This window comes from Peromyscus eremicus, chromosome 7 (assembly GCF_949786415.1).
Source record: "Peromyscus eremicus chromosome 7, PerEre_H2_v1, whole genome shotgun sequence".
NCBI classification, from domain to species: Eukaryota; Metazoa; Chordata; class Mammalia; order Rodentia; family Cricetidae; genus Peromyscus; species Peromyscus eremicus.
Window position 1 is genome coordinate 65082301 of NC_081422.1, and position 18754 is coordinate 65101054.

The 18754-nt window shown below is 41.4% G+C and overlaps 1 protein-coding gene across 2 annotated transcripts in view; it reads right to left on the reverse strand.

Annotated features, from left to right (window-relative positions):
* Positions 1-1716: 1716 nt before the first annotated feature.
* The window catches only part of Mindy2 (MINDY lysine 48 deubiquitinase 2), a 54391-nt gene continuing 37353 nt past the window's right edge, over positions 1717-18754 (reverse strand). Inside the window, exons 6-10 of one of the 2 annotated variants that reach the window (XM_059268203.1) lie at positions 14529-14671; positions 7791-7964; positions 4561-4761; positions 3552-3611; positions 1717-2014 (exon numbers count right to left, since the gene is read on the reverse strand). In XM_059268203.1, coding sequence (XP_059124186.1) covers positions 1886-2014; positions 3552-3611; positions 4561-4761; positions 7791-7964; positions 14529-14671 — 707 coding nt within the window. In that variant the 3' untranslated portion in view covers positions 1717-1885. The remainder of the gene's footprint in view (positions 2015-3551; positions 3612-4560; positions 4762-7790; positions 7965-14528; positions 14672-18754) is intronic. The other variant, XM_059268204.1, reaches the window with a different exon arrangement.

Sequence of the window (18754 nt, forward strand, 5' to 3'; positions counted from 1 at the left end):
ACAATAATTTCTATATATAGATTCTTCAAGGGCAATAAATAGATATTGTATATAATTATGGAAAAATATGCCTCAAGTATACTTTTTAAAATCACTCAAGGTTTATTGTTTTTTAAATTAAAATAATAGAGTGTTCTGGAAAAAGCAAACCCTGAGGTTTGAGCTTTCTCCTTTAATCATCAGAGTGCTGTCTGGCATGGGTGTCTGTGCTGAGGTCAGCCCACCCGAAGGGGTCTGACCACTGTCAATTCGTACTCACCCTAGGCTGGAACCAAGAGACTGACCAAGTATTTTATACACAGATTCTATACCCCGGCATATCCTCTGATTAGTTCCCATGCTAGCATAGGAAATCTGAAGAAATAACAAAGAACATAAATAGACATGTAATAGAGAAGAATATAAAGGATACAGCATGGCCCTGAATTTTTTTCCCTTAGAATAATACTTTTCATAAATAAAACTCTACTTTTTACATACAGATTCATCCTACAGCTGGTTTGGGATCATGGAGAATGTTAATGACAATAGTCTTAAGAAACTCTAGACTACTTTTTTTGGGTAGTCTTTCGTTGCCTCCAGATCACAAGAAATAGTCTCTAACTGGACGTTCAATTTGGGATGCTCCTGAATAAACAAGTGCACTGAGGCTTAGGGCAAATCACACAGCTACCTGCACCGGCAAAAATCTTTACAAATGACTGAAACACACTTCAAATACAAAGTATAGAAAAAGGACCGTTAAGGATAGTTTTCCAAACTGGATCTAGAAATACAATATGTGCTGCCTCATCACAAAGCTGAGTAAATATTCTTCCAGAATCCTATAAATGATATAAGATGTCTTAGGTTTATTTGGTTCTCATTAAGTTAAAAAATCTGATTGCTTTTACATAAATTCCTTCAGATTCCTGCTATGTTCAGAATTTTATTAATATCTTTTCACTAGAGTCAAGAGATTAACTCTCCTTCAGAAATGTGCTTTTTATTGGCTTAAATAACTATGCTTAATTTTCTAGCAATAAACATGATTTAAAATTTAAGGTTCAAGGTAATTCTAGAAAAAGGTAGACAGTGAACTCTGCTCTTCTCTGCCATCATATTTACAAGGCTGAACATGAGTGTGGTCTCCTCCTCACTCGCTAACTACATCCTTAACAAACAAACAAAAAAAACCACCATTCAGGTTACCTAAAGGTGTTAAAATTCCTCAGAATCTCACAACACTACAAAGTCAGTATCTGATTTGGATAGGTTATCCGTATTAGTGTCATGTAATTTTTTTGTTTTTTTTTGCTATTGGAAAATAAAAAATATTTTTTTCTATCTAAATTGGATCCAAGCTCCATTATCAATTCTCAAGATAATAGCTAAAATGTACATTACTAAAGAAAGGTAAAGCTGTTCAAGGGCTGAACCAGTTCAATGTACAATGAAGGGTCATTTATTCCTGCTTTTTTTCTCTCCCTATATTAAACTCCTCATTTTTTATGGATTAGAACATAATTTAACATAAATGTTTCAGAAATAGTTGTGCTAATAATTACATCTTTAGAAGGATTGGACTCACTCAGGTGACCTCCATCCATTGTCAGACAGAACACAGTAGCTTACTAACTGATTAGAGTTTCCATGTCACTAAAAACAAAGTAGGAGTGATATACTTATTTGGCTACAAGTGACAACACACAACAGTTCCAACTTGTAACATAAAACTCCAGCTCATAAAGAGTGTATTGTGTAACTTAAAAAGTTGATTGTAACAAAGTAACAACCTTCCCCTGGAAAACAAGAGCAAAATCCCTTGGGAGATCAGGCACAGACGGTAGGTACTGGGTCTTCCTCTCCGTCATCTGCATAGGTGGTTTCCAGATGCCAACACTTCCTACAAAATCACACAGCTGTTTTTTTCCTTTTCTTTCTCTTTGTCTTTTTCCCGGGGTTCCTTGCGTTTCCGTTCACTATTTCCAGGCTGTTTTACACTTGATGGAGAGGCTTGTGCTGGCTGGCCCTGCTGTATGAGAAACACACACAGGAAGAGATGACTAGCTTTCCTGGGTACTGAACCAGAGCTAGCTAGAACCACAGGGCACCCACCCTCACAAAAACAGATGCTTGGCGGCATGGCTTCTGTTGACAGGTGCTAGGGTTCAGCTGGGAGATGGTCCTGGTCCACAGTCGGTCTGTTGCTGTGGGAAGTTTGGGTATCTTAGGGAAAAGGGCCTAGCAGTCCATATAAGGGTGGGTATGAGGGAAGTGGCAGGGCATGTTTTCCTGCCCGGCTCTTCCTGATGGAAAGGACAGGGAATGCTGTGCCACCAACTCCCACCTTCACCAACCGAGCACCATCCAACTCTGCCTTCCCCATTACGGTGAACTGTACCCTTCACTGTAAATCTCAACAAATCTTTTTCTCTAAGTTGCTCTGTCAGGTGTGAGAAAAGTAATTAATATACAGGATAGCTGACACAAATAATTAATGTGAAATTAATTACATACTCATTATTCCAAATACAAAATTATCTATAACTATTTAAGCTTCTAGTTTAAGAAATATTTACGTAGCTGGGCAGTGGTGGCACAGGCCTTTAATCCCAGCACTTGGAAGGCAGAGGCAGGTGGATCTCTGTGAGTTCGAGGCCAGTCTGATCTACAAAGTGAGTTCCAGGGCAGCCAGAGCTAAACAATGAAACTCTGTCTCAAACAAAAAACCAAAAAAAATTTTATGCTAAACTGTCAATTTTGGTAAACTATAATATTTCATCAGGACTTCATTAAACATCATAACAAACAGATCTTAAGAGCAAAAAACAAGAATCCTGAGAACTGAGAGTATAAAATAAGTGTGTGCTATGAGATCAGAGAACTTGAATGAAATGGAAAGCTGATTCTAACATGGTAGGACTCACCTACTAAGCTTGAATAGTTAGTGCTTGATTAAGAAAGAGGCAAGTTTTACATGTATTTTAATGAAAGAGAAGAAAGATGGAGAGAGAATGTGTGTGTGTGTGTGTGTGTGTGTGTGTGTGTGTGTGTTATGAGCGCAAGGTCAGAGGTGTACATCTGGTGCCCTCTGTCACTCTCAGCCTTATTTCCTTGAGAGATGTTCTCTCCAGACTCTGGAGCTCGTTAGGTCGCCTGCAGGCCCGTGAGACCCTCCTACCTGCCCACCACAGTTCTGCAGGCCCGTGAGACCCTCCTACCTGCCCACCACAGTCCTGCAGGCCCGTGAGACCCTCCTACCTGCCCACCACAGTTCTGCAGGCCCGTGAGACCCTCCTACCTGCCCACCACAGTCCTGCAGGCCCGTGAGACCCTCCTACCTGCCCACCACAGTCCTGCAGGCCCGTGAGACCCTCCTACCTGCCCACCACAGTCCTGCAGGCCCATGAGACCCTCCTACCTGCCCACCACAGTCCTGCAGGCCCGTGAGACCCTCCTACCTGCCCACCACAGTTCTGGGGTTGCAGGCATATGGCTATGTCTGGCCTTTGATGTGAGTACTGGGGTTTGAACTCAGGGCTTCACGTTTACACACCAAACACTCTCACCTGCTGAGCCACTGCCCCAGTCTCGTGAATGGTGAGTTCTGTACTTGGTTTCAGGAGATCCTAAAAGACATCTTGTTTTCCTGTGTGCCCAAGCCAAAGGGAAGGCTTCTGGCATGGTGCAGGTTAGCGTCAAATAAAGGAATACTTTTCAATTCATAAAATGAGATTTAGCGTGCAGAAACCTGTGTGACAGTCATACTTTGCAGCTTAAAACACAAATCAACAAAAATGCCAAGGACAGGGGTGCTAGCTTGTGCTGAATATGTGTTAGAAATTGAGTTAAATGGCAGCATTGTTGTTTCTAAAGAAACCTCAAGATGAAGTTTTACTGATAGGGAAAGGGGCCCGGAGAGGCAGAGGGCTGTAACCAAGTGTTCGCAATAGGAAGGAGGAGCCAGCAGGAACTATAGGCCCATGCCTCTGTGGCTCCAAAAATTGCACTCTTTGTAGCAAAACCTCAGACTGTCTCTAGCTGAAAGGAAGTACTTTGTTCAAGTTTATAGTTTGTAGCTTTAAAGGTCTTAAAAGAAAAAGGCTAAATAATCTTATCAGAACCTCTAAGAAAATGTCTTCATGAAATCAGAAATATGTCAGGATAGTAAAAAACGTAGACCAATGTGAAAAACTTCCACAGGAAGAGCTAGAGGGATGGCCCGGCAGTTAAGAGCACTGGCCGCTCTTGCAGAGGACCCAGGTTTGATTCCCAGGACCTACATGGTGGCCCACCACTGTCTCTAACTCCAGTTCCAGGGGATCTGATGCCTTCTTCTGACTTCTGCAGGCACCTGGCACACACATGGTGCACAGATATACATGCAAGCAAAACACTCATACACATGAAATAAGTCTAAAACCAAACCAAAGCAAACCAACAACCTTAAAGCCGTGGGTGCTGCCATGCTAACACAGCTTCAAGCCCGAGCTGACTTACAACTGCTTCTGCCAAACAGAAACTCTCTTGCTGCTAAAGTGACTGTCATGTTTGAGAGTCACAGAGCTGCAGCTTTACCTGGACCTGTGTGGAGGTGGTGGCAGCAGCCACGGCCACCTGTGCCTGCTCCTGCTCCTGGTAGTACTGAGAGGCCCGTCTGTCCTCCTCCTCCTGGAGTTTCTTCGCCAACTCCAGGTCACTGATTCCTTCTGGAATTTGCTCCCAGTTGATATCTTGGCTCTGCTGTTCTTGTTGCAGTGACAGTGCCATAAGGTAGTCCTGAGGAGTTCAATCACAACCAGCTTCAGCTTTGAGATGTGACCCAGGACCCAGCCAGCGTGAAGACAGACACCCATCAACGAGCTCAGAGAATGGCTTTCACAGAAGAGGTTTTTACAGCTCTATTAAGCACTTTTTTTTTTTTTTTTTTTTGCAGAGCTACAAATCTACTTCATTACTATCATTGCTCTACAGAGTTTTAGAATTTGTTTGAAATCTTTTCTACAATCAATAAATAAGGCATTCAAGAAAGCTAATGAAAAAAGTTCTCTTTGTTTACAAAAGAAACATGTGAGTATGGAACATGCAGACAAGACAGGAAACCAGAAATAGGAAAGCTGAAATCACTGTAACAGATGTAACTGTTGAGTATTTATAGCCGTCTAGTATTTTCTACATTCACATAGAAATTCAAACATATCTCCCACCCTCTAACACTATTTTAAGCTTTTATTTTTCATTTAACATTTGTTTTTAAAATAGTCTAAGAATTTCATAAGATTATTTATTCAATTCTCTCCCCCTCCCCTCAAAATTGTTTTGTTTTGCTCTGAGGCAAGGTCTTACTAAGTATCTTAGGCTGGTCTCCGTTTCAGATTTTTGTGCTTGGGCCTCCTGAGGGCTGGGATTACAGCTATATACGACCTATACAGCTCAAAGAATGATTTTTGTTTTTATTTTACATTATTTAATTACTCTCTCTCTCTCTTTTTTTTCTTTTTCTTTCTTTCTTTCTTTTTTTTTTTTTTTTTTTTGGCTGCATGTATGCCTGTGTGAGGTTGCCAGATCGCTGGAACTAGAGTTACAGACAGTTGTGAGCTATCACGTGGGTGCTGGGAATTGAACTGGGGTCCTCTGGAAGAGCAGCCAGTGCTCTTAACTGCTGAGCCATCTTTCCAGTCCCTTACTCATTTTTGAAGTAGGCCCTTGCTATATAGACCTGGCTGGCCTCAAAGTTGCCTTTGAGTGGAAAGCAGAGGACAACCTCAAGTGTCATTCATGGTTTTTTTCTCTCTTTCTGTGTGTGTGTGTGGGGGGGGGTAGTACAGTCATATGCATGTGTTCACACCTTTGGTGGTTGGAGCAGGACATTAGGTATCTTTCTGTATTACAGTCTTGAGACAGTCCATGTTACTCGCTATATTACAGCCTTGAGACAGGGTATCTTAGTGAATTAGAAGTTCATCTTTTGGACTAAGTTAAGCCAGGTAGTCAACCAGCTCTCAGGAGACATCTGTCTCCATCCCTAATGCTGGGATTACAGGGATGCATTGCCATGCTCAACTTTCTATATGGATGTTGGGAATTTGAACTCAGGTTTTCATGACTGGCCAGTGAGTTCCAGGGATCATCTTGTCTCTGCCTCCTCAGCACTAAGATTATAAGTGCATACAACCATTCCCAGCTTTTTACATGGGTTCTGGGGATTGAATTTAGGTCCTCATGTGTGGGCAGCAGGCACTTTAAAACTGAGTTATTTCCCTGGCCCCAAAAGATGAGTTTTAATGTATCCATGGTCAAATTCAATAACTAGGTAATTACATCTTCTCCTAGCTACATACCTAGATTATCTCCTATGAGAAAAAGTTCATTTTGGTCAAAGTTATACCTAATTTATTATTATTTTTTAACTTACTTATTCTCTGTCTGTCTGTCTGTCTCTCACTGGGTGGTGGTAGTGCACACCTTTAGTCCTAGCACTTGGAGGCAGAGGCAGGTGGATCTCTGAGTTTGAGGCCAGTCTAGTCTACAGATCGAGATCCAGAACAGCCAGGGCTACATGGAGAAACCCTGTCTCAGTACGTGTGTGTGTGTGTGTGTGTGTGTGTGTGTGTGTGTGTGTGTGTGTGTGTAAAAGCTCCTACTGCTAAGCCTGATGACCAGAGTTCAATTCCTCGGACCCACATGGTTGGTAGGAAAGGACAGATCTGCACACTATTCTCTAACTTCCAGGTGCACTGTGGTACACAAACTTACCCACACACAAACTAAGTAAATAAATACAATAAAGTGGATTACTGGTTTCTGCTTATGCCTATCTCTTTCCTATGTATTCTCCACATAGCAATCTTTTAAAAACATGACATAGTTCATGCAGTTTCCACATTTAACACTCAATATAATTGTTCTACTGTAATTAGAATGAATTTCAAAGTCCTCACTATGACCCTTCAACACACTCAACCTTCTGAATCATAGCGTATAACTGATGTTCATATAGAAACTATAGAATGATCACTTTCCTATTTAGGAAATATGAGAACTCACAGCTAAATTAATGGATGAATAGCCGGGCAGTGGTGGCACATGCCTTTAATCCCAGCACTCAGGCAGAGGCAGGCAGATTTCTGTGAGTTTGAGGCCAGTCTGGTCTACAGAGTGAGTGCCAGGACAGCCAGGGCTACACAGAGAAACCCTGTCTCAAAAAACTAGTAAATAAATAGATAAATAAATAAAATTAACGGATGAATCAACACTTTTAGATTAAAAAAAAAAACCTGACACTTGAAAAGAATTTGTTTTTTCCTTGCTATGTTGCCCAGGCTGCTTCCAACTTGTGAGCTCAGTGACATCCCTCAGCCTCCCAAGCAGCTGGGTACATCACCATGCCTCAATTAAGAGTATGCATTTTAAGCTGGGCGGCAGTGGTGCTGGCCTTTAGTCCCAGCACTTAGGAGGCACAGCCAGGAGGATCTCTGTGAGTTCCAGGCCAGCCTGGTCTACAGAGCAAGATCCAGGACAGGCACCAAAACTACACAGAGAAACCCTGTCTCGAAAAACCAAAAAAAAAAAAAAAAGTATGCACTTTAGCCAGGCATGGTGGCACAAGTCTTTAGTCCCAGCATTTGGGAAGCAGAGGTAGGCAGATCTCTGAGTTCAAGGGAGCTTGGTCTTCATAGGGAACTCCAGACAAGTTAAGGCTGTATAGCAAGACCCTGTCAAAAAAAAAAAAAAAAAAGGAAAAGAAAAGAAGAAAGAGAATATGCACTTTAGAGAATGTGATGGGTGGTGGGGAAAAACAATTTTACCTGATCTATTTGGTCTTGTTGACCTTTGTACACAGTCTCAGGATCTGAAGGAGGTCGCAGATGGAATTCTGAGTCACAGAAATTTCCATCACCATCTACATTGTGTAGGCTTTCCCAGACAACTTTTTCTTCGGTAAGAAATCCCTGGTCTGTTACCAACAAATACAGTTGACCCTTAATAAAAAATAACAAATGAAAAAGGAGTGTTAAATTCTCCCATACTAGCCAACATTAAATTTAAGGAACATTTTAAAGCCGTATGTTTGAAGTACAGTAATTATTTTAACTGGATCTGTGCAACCCAATAAAAAGACAAAGGGGACATCTGCTCAAATTCACCTGGTTTTGCCTGGAGCTGGTTGGTAGTCAGCATAGCACAGTGTATCATGAGATAATGAGCTTCTGATATGTTAACTGACAAACAGTTATAGTTTGTTTATAATTTCATTTCATAAAATAGAAAGATACAACCAGAAAGCATATGCAAAAAATATATTACATTGTCTGATTTTATTTACTTAACAAAAGTATGCTGATAGGACCAATCTAACCCAAACCAGCCTTTCCTAAACAACAACAACAACAAAAAGCCCCCTGTGTCTATGTGTCTATGTGTGGGTTGGTGCACAGGTGCAGTGCCCCATGGGCCAGGAGTGCGTCAGAGCCTCTGAAGCAGGAGTCACAGGCTGACGTGGGTGCTGAGGACTGAACTGTGCTCTGCAATAGCAGTGCATGTTCTTATGCTGAGACACCTCTCCAGCACCGTTGGTGTTTGAAAGGACTGAGCTACACATGTCCTTTGTCCTGTTGCTGTTTAATAAACAGCAGTGTCCCTTCTGCCCCTACTTAAGGGAAAAGGGCAAACTTCTGCCTGTGGAGTCCCTCCCTTACTCCTACTTCCACATTTCTTCCCTTTCTTATCTTTAAAATAAGTTTCTCATTTATTAGTCACCTTTAAAACAACTAAATGGATTTTCACTTCAATGTGGCAATCTGGGGGGAAGAAGCTAGCACTCTTAGTCCAAGTGTGAAAAGAATTAACAAGACATTATTGTATTTATTTATTTATCAGTGCTGGTGAATGAATGCAGGGCCTTACAGAACCTGTCAAGCAAGTTTCTCTGCCACTCTGCTACTCCTGGAAGTATATCTTTGTTTCTCACCAGCGTTAGTGTCACCCGGAACTCTGCTTTTCACTTCTAATCTCTAACAGGAACAAGGCAAGCAAAAGCAAACCTCAGAGCCTGTTCTCTCCCTCACTATAACGCAAAGATAGACAGATCCCTTTGAAAGTCCCGGGCTGGTCAGGTGCAGTGGTGAACACCTTTAGTCTCAGCACTCAGGAGGCAGAGAGAGGTGAATCTCTGTGAGTTTGAGGCCAGCCTGGTCTACAGAGTGAGTTTTAAGACAGCCAGAGCTACATAGTGAGACCCTGTTTCAAAACAAACAAATAATAAAATAAAATCACATAATAAAATAAAATCACATGTTGATGTTCTTCACCTGTGGAAAGATACCTATGCTTCTTATGCTTTGCTTCTAACATCTTTGGAATCTTCACTTTTTCTCTCTCTAATGAGTCTGTCAATGTTTTAAAGGCGCAAAGCTACACAGAGAAACCCTGTCTCGAAAAACCAAAAAAAAAAAAAAAAAACCAAAAAAAAACCAAAACGGGGGGGGGGGGGGTGTTGGGAGGCGGTGGAATGGTTTCGGGGTAAAAGACAACCTGCATTTGATTCCTGGGACCCATATGGTAGAAAGAGAGAACTGATTTGCCAAAGTTGTCCCCTTACAAGTGCTCCATGGCACACAAGTGTCTGTGTCCAAGCTATCACATAAACTTTGAACACTCCTCAATAATAATGAAGAACAAACAAGCAAACAAACAAAACAACCCAAGAGCCAGATGCAGGTGCAGTGGTATATGACTGTGGTACTAGTGCAGGGAGCCTGAGGTGGGAATATCATTTGAGGTGAGCTAGCAATATAAAAAGTCTGAGACCGAGCATGGTGGTAGATACTTTTCATTCTGGAATTTAGGAGACAGGTAAATCTTTATGAGTTCAAGGCCAGCTTGATCTACACAGTGAGATCCAGGCCAGCCAAAGCTACACAGTAAAATCACCTCATAAAACAAAGTGTAACAAACAAAAGCATGAAAATCACCAACCTTAGGTTCCATACCTCTAAAGCCCCTACGAGGAGAAGCCATCACCCTTAAGTCCAACATCTCCTTTTCGGGCAAACCATTATATATAAAAAACCAAGTTTCTTTTTATGTTTATTTCTTTTACGTGTGGGTGCGCGCGCAGGAGTCACACGACCTGGGTTCAAACTCAGGTCCTTTGGAAGAACAGCCAGTGCTCTTAACTGAAGCATCTCTCCAGTCCTCAGCAAACATTTCTAGAGTTGCCACTATGGCCTTCTCCATTCCAGCCACTCTTAAGTAACTCAGATTCTTTTGCTGCCACGCCTGTCCCCTCCTCCCATGTCTACCCTCAGGGTTCTTATCTCTTCTCCCCTAGCTTCCTAGATGCCACACTCTTTGTTTGTTTGTTTTGAGACAGGGTTTCTCTGTGTAGTTTTGTTTCCTGTCTTGGATCTCACTCTGTAGACCAGGCTGACCTAGATCCGCCTGGCTCTGCCTCCTGAGTGCTGGGATTAAAGGTGTGCAACACCACCGCTGCCCAGCTGATGCTACATTCTTAATTTCCCCCTTGCCCTCTTCTTTCTCAGCTGTCTTTACTAATGTTTCTTCCTTGAGGTGATTCTTTAAAAGTTGACATTCTTTAAATCTCTATCCTAGGTTTTCTCTTCTGATTCCTTATCTTTTTTTTTTTTTTTTTTTTTTTTTTTTTTTTTTTTTTTTTTCGAGACAGGGTTTCTCTGTGTAGCTTTGCGCCTTTCCTGGGACTCACTTGGTAGCCCAGGCTGGCCTCGAACTCACAGAGATCCGCCTGGCTCTGCCTCCCAAGTGCTGGGATTAAAGGCGTGCGCCACCACCGCCCGGCTTGATTCCTTATCTTGTAACACCCCCCCCCCCCCCCACCAAATTTCTGTATTTTCTTGTAAATCCTAAAATTCTATCAGTTCAAAGCATTCCCTCAGTATTTCCATACTGAAGTTCACCTCAGAAGTACTTCTTACATCCCAGACCCTTAACATTATATCTTTTTTTTCTTATATCTGTTTCTTTTGTTTGTTTTGAGACAGCCTCCTGTAACTCTGGCTGGCCTGGAACTTGCTAGTGTAGACCAGGCTAGTCTTGAAGTCACAGAGGTTCACCTATTTCAGCTTCCCAAGTGTTAAGATTAAAGGTGTGAACCACCATGCATGGCCAGCCATGTATGACTCAATAAGGAACATCACCATCCACAGAGGACCCAGAAATCACTTATTTTTCAAATCCAATGGAGATATCTGGCTGATCTATCTCCTGACCCACTCTGGAATCTTTTCACAGTGCATGGCCATTAGCAGCCCTTGTCCAAATCACTATAATCTCCTTCCTTTATCTTTTGGGGTATCTCCTAACTATATTCCACATCCACTCTCAAAGTCTGAAGCAAATTAATGTCACACAAGGGGCATGAGAGCACATGACACCAGTGCAGCATTGTTAAGCTACAGAATCAACTTAATAGGAAACCTTAGAAGCAGAAAAAAAGGCAGAACATACATTGTCTGAGCTCCCATGACCTTACAGATAGGCCTGCTTAGTCTACACAGGCATATCCTCTTCAACCACACAAAATTGGGGATACCTAACTGGCTAGTAAAGGCTTCCTGGCTGGGGACAAGGCTTTACTAGAACAGAGAACATCAGAGGCGATGTAGCTCTATGGTACAGTGCTTACCTAGCACATAGGAAATGAGGGGTGGGAGGGGAAGGGGTAGAGAGAGGAGAGGGAAAGCTCTCAGCCACCAATGACAGCCAGAGACCTTGTTTTCTCAAAGAACTATTTCATTCCTACTCACTCTTGGGCCCAAAGAACAAGAAAAGAAACCAGTGCCATTAAGAAAACAAGGTTCAGCCAAGTGGTGGTGGCACATGCCTTTAATCTCAGCATTCAGGAGGCAGACAGGTGAATCTTTGAGTTTGAGGCCAGCCTGGTCTACAGAGCAAGTTCCAGGACAGCCAGAGCTACACAGAGAAACCCTGTCTCCAAAAACAGAAACAAAACAAAACAAAAGCCAGAAAACAAAAATCTTACCTCTACGTTTCCACTCACAACTCTCTTTTAATGTGACTACCTCAGGGCCTTTGCATACTTGCTGCTAGTTATTTCTGCTTAGTTATTTCTTTTTGTTGTTAACCAATTAAACTCAGATAATTCATTCTCAGATTTCAGAAGTTTTCTTTCTTTTCTTTTTCTTTTTCTTTTTTCTTTTCTTTTTTTTTTTTTGTGCATGCTGAGCAAGTGCTCTACCACTGAGCTGTACACCCCAAGTCCTTAGGCTTGTATGTATGTGACCTTCTCAGGGAAGTTTTTCCAACACAATCCTGATAAGAGCTCTCAGAGTTCATGGTACGTGCCCTTGACATAAGCATCTCAGTATCAAACAAAGAAGTCCTGAAATGGCAGGAACCATGGCTGCTGTATCTATGGCTGCAGTTGTCAGGGTTAGCTTGGCTTTGTTAATCAGCAGATCCAAGGTCTGAAGAGGACAAGGAAAGCAAGATGATGGAGCAGCCATTCAGATCTGACTTACTCCGGCTTTCAATTCCTGAGGAATGTGAATGGCTCTCATCTGACATCTCACACACTCCTAACTATGAAGCTGAGGTAACAAAATGTACTCTTCTTAAAACACGACAGTAACAGAAGAGCCATGGCTTTGGGGTTTTCTTTTTTTTTTTTTTTTTTTGTTTGTTTGTTTTTTGTTTTTTGTTTTTTGTTTTTCGAGACAGGGTTTCTCTGTGTAGCTTTGCGCCTTTCCTGGAACTCGCTTTGGAGACCAGGCTGGCCTCGAACTCACAGAGATCCGCCTGCCTCTGCCTCCCGAGTGCTGGGATTAAAGGCGTGTGCCACCACCGCCCGGCTGGGGTTTTCTTTCATTGGCAAACAAATCATTTTTTACTACCCCATGTCATCCATTGACTTAAAAGCAGAGATAGAAACATGACGATGTGATTTATACTTCAATAAGCTACCTTCATTTAGAAAATAAACGGACATTTACATGGGAGGCAAACTGGTAAGCGACATAAAACAGTAAAAGCTCAATAAGGACAATGTGGCCACTAACAGGTAGAGGATGAGTACAGCAGTGGTCCTCAGTCTTCACATTAAAATCACCTGGGGAGCATCTGAAGCCACTGATGCAGGACAGATAGTGTAGCCTAACAGTGGAGTGCTTGCCTAGCATGTGTAAAAGCACTGGGTCTAATCCTTCAGATTGCAAAAAACAAACAAACAAAAAACTAAACAAAACAGACAACAACAACAACAAAAACTAGTGTTTAGGTCCCACCTCCTTTAGAGATTCTAATTTAATTGTATTAGTGGTAAGTTCTGGGCAGTACTATCTTTTTTTAAAAGCCATCCAGATAGGTCTAGGATACAATCAGGGCCGAGAACCACTGGTTTAAGTAGAAAAGGGGTACCTTTCAGTAAGTTAGTATTTGAAACGTTTCTTTAAGGATGGGTAATTTCGGAATAGGCAAACAGAAGTGAGGAAAGCTTCCCAAATAGTATGAACATATAGGATGGGAGCTGTGGCAGAGGGACCCTGCATTTTATCCTCTAGACATAGGTGCTAACTGAACATCTGTGCTGTATTATCAACACGGTAAGAACAGCATTCTGCCATGGGGGTCTAGGTTGATGATAAACTCCTGAACTAGATGTTACCTGTAAAATCAAGAGACAGATCTAAGAGACGAATAAAAGGGATGGATTCATAAGAGTGTGTGTATGTGTGTAAAACCATAAATACACTGATAATTTTAATAAAAGCCAACACTGTCATAAAGATAATTTGTGTGTGTTTAGGGGTAGGGACTTGAACTTGTAATCCTTCTGCTCAGCCTCTTCAGTAGCTTTGATCACATGCAAGCACCAACACATTCCAGTTTAGGGTAAATCTTTTTTTTTTTTTTTTTTTTTTTGGTTTTTCGAGACAGGGTTTCTCTCTGTAGCTATGCGCCTTTCCTGGGACTCACTTGGTAGCCCAGGCTGGCCTCGAACTCAAAGAGATCCGCCTGGCTCTGCCTCCCAAGTGCTGGGATTAAAGGCGTGCGCCACCACCGCCCGGCGTAAATCTTAATTCTAACTTCTAGTATCTTTTAATGCTTAAATATAAACATCCTTCATTCATAACCACCCTGGTTCTAGCTCTAGGTATTTTGTTTTCTCTAAGTAAGAAATAACCTAGCTAGGCATGAGAGCACATGCCTTTAATCCCAGTGTTCCAAAGGCTGAGACAGGAAGATCTCAAATTCAAGGCCAGTGTGAGTTACCCAGTGAAGTCCTCTCTCCAAGAAAGTAGAAAAGTAAACACTTGAATGCAATAATCTGTGATAAAGAAGTTGAGACTTCATTTAAAATAAAAGCTGATCAAGGTAACACTTCAATTGCTAACCCATTCCATTTTAACGCAGTATTTAATAATAATTACCTTCACAACTAATGGCTAAGGAATATTAAGCTCAATCTTATTCTGTAGCAGATTAAACACATCTCTAAATCAAGCTCCTTTGATTGAGAGTAAAAAATATCTGTTTCTATAGCCTACCTTGTGTTTTGTCATGGTGCTAAAATGATTATTCCGAAAGAACACACAGAGTTCTCCTTCCTGAACCGTTGAAGTCAGTTCACATAATCCATGGTACGTCAGTTGAGTGGCTGTATTGTTTAGAAACTGCTCAGCTACAAAGCCTATGGAACCAATGTGTACTATGAGAAGGAAGAATCATTTCAAAATTAGAAAGTTATTTTTCCTATTTACATTGTTCCAACTGTATACAAAGGCCAATGTTCCTGTTACATGATGGCCCCCAGATTGGAGATGCATCTTTCTAATTTTCTTATGGGAGCAGTGTCCCTGGTCATCCCTGTCCTGAAGAAACAATGACATGAAATGGCTTTCATCCACAGGTGCAGTTTCTTAACTTACAAAAACTCTTTCAGGTGATTTACAAGAGACACAGACACAATAAAACAACAACAGGGAAGTCAGTCACTCTACAACATTTTATAAGAGAGCTAAGGTCAGGCATGGCAGTGTATGCCTTCAATCTCTGTGAGTTCAAGGCCAGCCTGGTCTAAAAAGTGAGTTCCAGACCATCCAGGGCTACACAGTGAGACCTTGTTTCAAAAAACCAGAGATATATAGAGAGATAGAGACAGAGAGAGAGTGTCAGAGAGCATACCAAGAAGTGCAGAGTCAAGTTGAGTTTGTCTTGAGAGATACTTCAATAAGAGGCTGAAAATAACTTGGTGGGAATCTTGGTAAGCCCAGTGAGTGTAGCTGAGCAAGGCAGGTTTCGGGCACTCCTTTTCTATTACTTTTCATCAGGCCAGGGCACTTGGAGGTTCAAAGGAGTTAGAAAGTTACAATGCAGCACAACCACAAGGACTTGGTTAGGGAGAGCAGAGTCTGAGGTCTACAGCACACACTTGTGTCTATACCCTGGGAAATGAGTTTCCCTTCATGTTATTGTCATCACCTGGTTCACCAGAACGTATTCAAGCTCTTACTATTATGTACTACATTAAAGGATGCACCATTTGCTCAAAAGTACTCCTGGATGCAGTATCCATGCTCATAAACGCTTCCTTGAGAAAATACAAAAAAATTCACTGGAGATAGAGCACACTACCATTATGTTGGTGTGAAATTCAAAAATGAACAATAGACACATCTTTTTCAATCTTCTTTTTATAGAAAAGGAAATAGGCTCACAGAAAATAGATGATTTGCCCAAAGTAGTTATGGCAAAATGAAAACTGGGATCAAAGGAATTATTATTGGTATTAAAATGTTACCAATTTAGTGCAGAGATGATTATGAATTCCACCTGAATTACATATCACCCCAAATCATAAGGCATAAACTTATTAAGAGTTTAAAAATACAATGTTTCCTAATTCTTTTGTTCTCTCTCTCTCTCTCTCTCTCTCTCTCTTTTTTTTTTTTTTTTTTTTTTAGTTTTTCGAGACAGGGTTTCTCTGTGCAGCTTTGCGCCTTTCCTGGATCTTCTTTTGTTGTCTCTTAAATGGTAATTTTAATCCCATATAGGTAAGGTTACTCTAGGTTCAACTAACTAATTAGATTTTTTTTACAGAATAACAGCTAATAAGTATAAAAGGAATAATAAAAACACAATAACCACCATAACCATAATCGATTCAGTTAAAAATCAATGGTTCCCAATCTATTGAGTATACAATTCTTAGAGAAAAGGCTATTCACACAGTTTCAAAGCCTTAGGACAGATTATTAATTACACATTATTACTTATTAATTACAAAATGAAAAGGGTGATTTTACAATAAAGATATTTGGCCTATTCTACCTCACTCAAGTTTAAATATAACCAACACTGAATAATCTACGCACGCACCCAATTTGATGCAGTAAGAAGACAACTGTAGAGGATGTCATCTGTGTGGCATTCCAACCAAAATTATATCACCTGTCTCTACTCATAAGAGAACAATCAGTTAAGTCAAAATTGGGCCTAGTCTATAAAATACTGTTCCTCACTATTTAAAAAATGTTAGTAGAGAAGAGTGGGAGTAGATGAGGGTGGGCTGCATAGAGAAGGGCTGTGGAGGGGAAGAGAGCAATGCCACAAATGCAGGAAAGTTCTAAAAGGGGCTGGAAATATGGAACAGTGGGTAAAAGCACATGGAAGGACAGTGGCACACACCTTTAATCCCAGCACTCGGGAGGCAGAGTCAGGTGGATCTCTGTGAGTTCGAGGCCAGCCTGGTCTAGAGTGAGATCTAGGACAGGCACCAAAACTACACGGAGAAACCCTGTCTCGAAAAACCAAAAAAAAAGCACATACTGATCTTGCAAAGCACCCAAGTTTGGTTTTTAGCACTAGCACCCACATCTGATGGTTCACAACTGCCTCTAACTCCAACGCCAGGGAATCTAAAGCCCCTTTCTTGCCTCAGTGGTCACCCCATACATGGGGTGTACACACACGTACACACACACACACACACACACACACACACACACACACACACACAAATAACAGTAAGTTTTAAAGAATAGCTTCTTGGCTAGCAGTAGAGCTTGTGTCAACGCTCTTTCCTTTGTACAGGGTTGGGGTGGGAGTGGGGGTGTTGTCTGACTTGAGCTCGTGTCGGTCTTATACATGCTGTCACGGTCTCTATGAGTCCATAAGTGCATCTGCCCTGTTGTTCCTGGACAATGCTGTCTCCTTAAAATCACCCACCACCTCTGGCTCTTCGACTCTTCCACTCCCCTCGCCCATACAGACCCCCGAACTTTGAAAGGGAGGGGCTATGATGAGACATTTCTTTCAGGGCTGAACACTCCCAAGTCTCTCTCTCTCTGCATGTTGCCCAGTTGTGGAGCTTTGTGTTAATTACCATATGCTATAAGAAGTTTTTCTGATGTGGGTTGAACAAGGCATTGATCCATGGGTATAGCAATGTGTCATTAGGAGTTGTTTTATTGCTGTGCTCATTAGCAGAATAGTAGTAGTAGGTTTTCCCTTGGGCCCATGACCTATCTAATATCAGGTTCCTGGCCTCATTAACAGTATCAGATATGGGTTCCATCTCATGGAGTGGACCTTACAGTCCCACCAAAAAGTGGTTGGTTACTCCTATACCATTCAAGCCCCGATCTGTACCAGTGGGTATATCTGGCAGGCAGGTTATTATCACAGCTCGCAGGGTTTGTAGCTGGGAGACACTGACAATGACTTTACTTCTCCAGGAGTGTATGCAGCACCTTCTACCACTATGAATGCTAGCCAGAAGAGGTGAAGCTTGCAGTAAGTACCAGCTAGATTTCTCCAGGGAGAGGGAAAAAAATCAATTTTCTTCAATGGAAAATGGAATGACACTAGGTATATCCCCCACACTCCAGGGCAGGCCCCATGCTTAGGAGTGTTTGACTAGCACACATAATTTTTTTTGGGTGGCTTTTTAAAAAAATACTTAATATATATATATATATATATATATATATATATATATATATATATGTGCTCTATCTGTATGTACAACTTCATGCCCAAAGAGGGCATCAGATCCCACTATAGATGGTTGTGAGCCACCATGTGGTTGCTGGGAATTGAACTCAGGATCTCTGGAAGAGCAGCCAGTGCTCTTAACCACTGAGCCATACCTCTCCAGCCCCAGTTTTTTTTTTTTTTTTTTTTTTTTTTTTTTAAGAGAGAAAAGAACATGAAGTTGGGTGGATAGGGAAAGGAAAGGATCTGGAAGAAGTTGGGGATCAGGAAAGAATACGATAAAAATATATTGTATGAAGTTCTCAAAGAACAAAACAAAGGTTTAAAATAAAGCAGGAAAGAAAAGAAAGGAAAAGGAAAATAGGGATCTATTCTAAATGACAGAGATTGAAGCTGTTACAACTGCTGACTGGTCCTTGGCTGGAGTGTACACTGAAAGAGATGGAGAGTTAGAGGGTATGGTTAAGAAAACCAGGGAAGCACATGAACAACATACTACGTAACACAGCGTGACACTGCCTTGCCTGAGGTCACTGTGATCACAATGGGAAAGTTACACAGAATCCTTTCTTTTCAAGAGACAATGATGACACACTCATGATGTGACACTTGCAACTAGCTCTAATATGATTTTGGAAGAAACAATGTGTTGTGTAGGAATACAGAAAAAAGGCAGGTATTCAATGTGTGAAGAAGTGATGAATTAAGAGCAAGTGAATGTTCACCAAGAGAATCTTTTTATGTTTGAGATGTCTCAAAATAAAAGTTGGACAAAGAA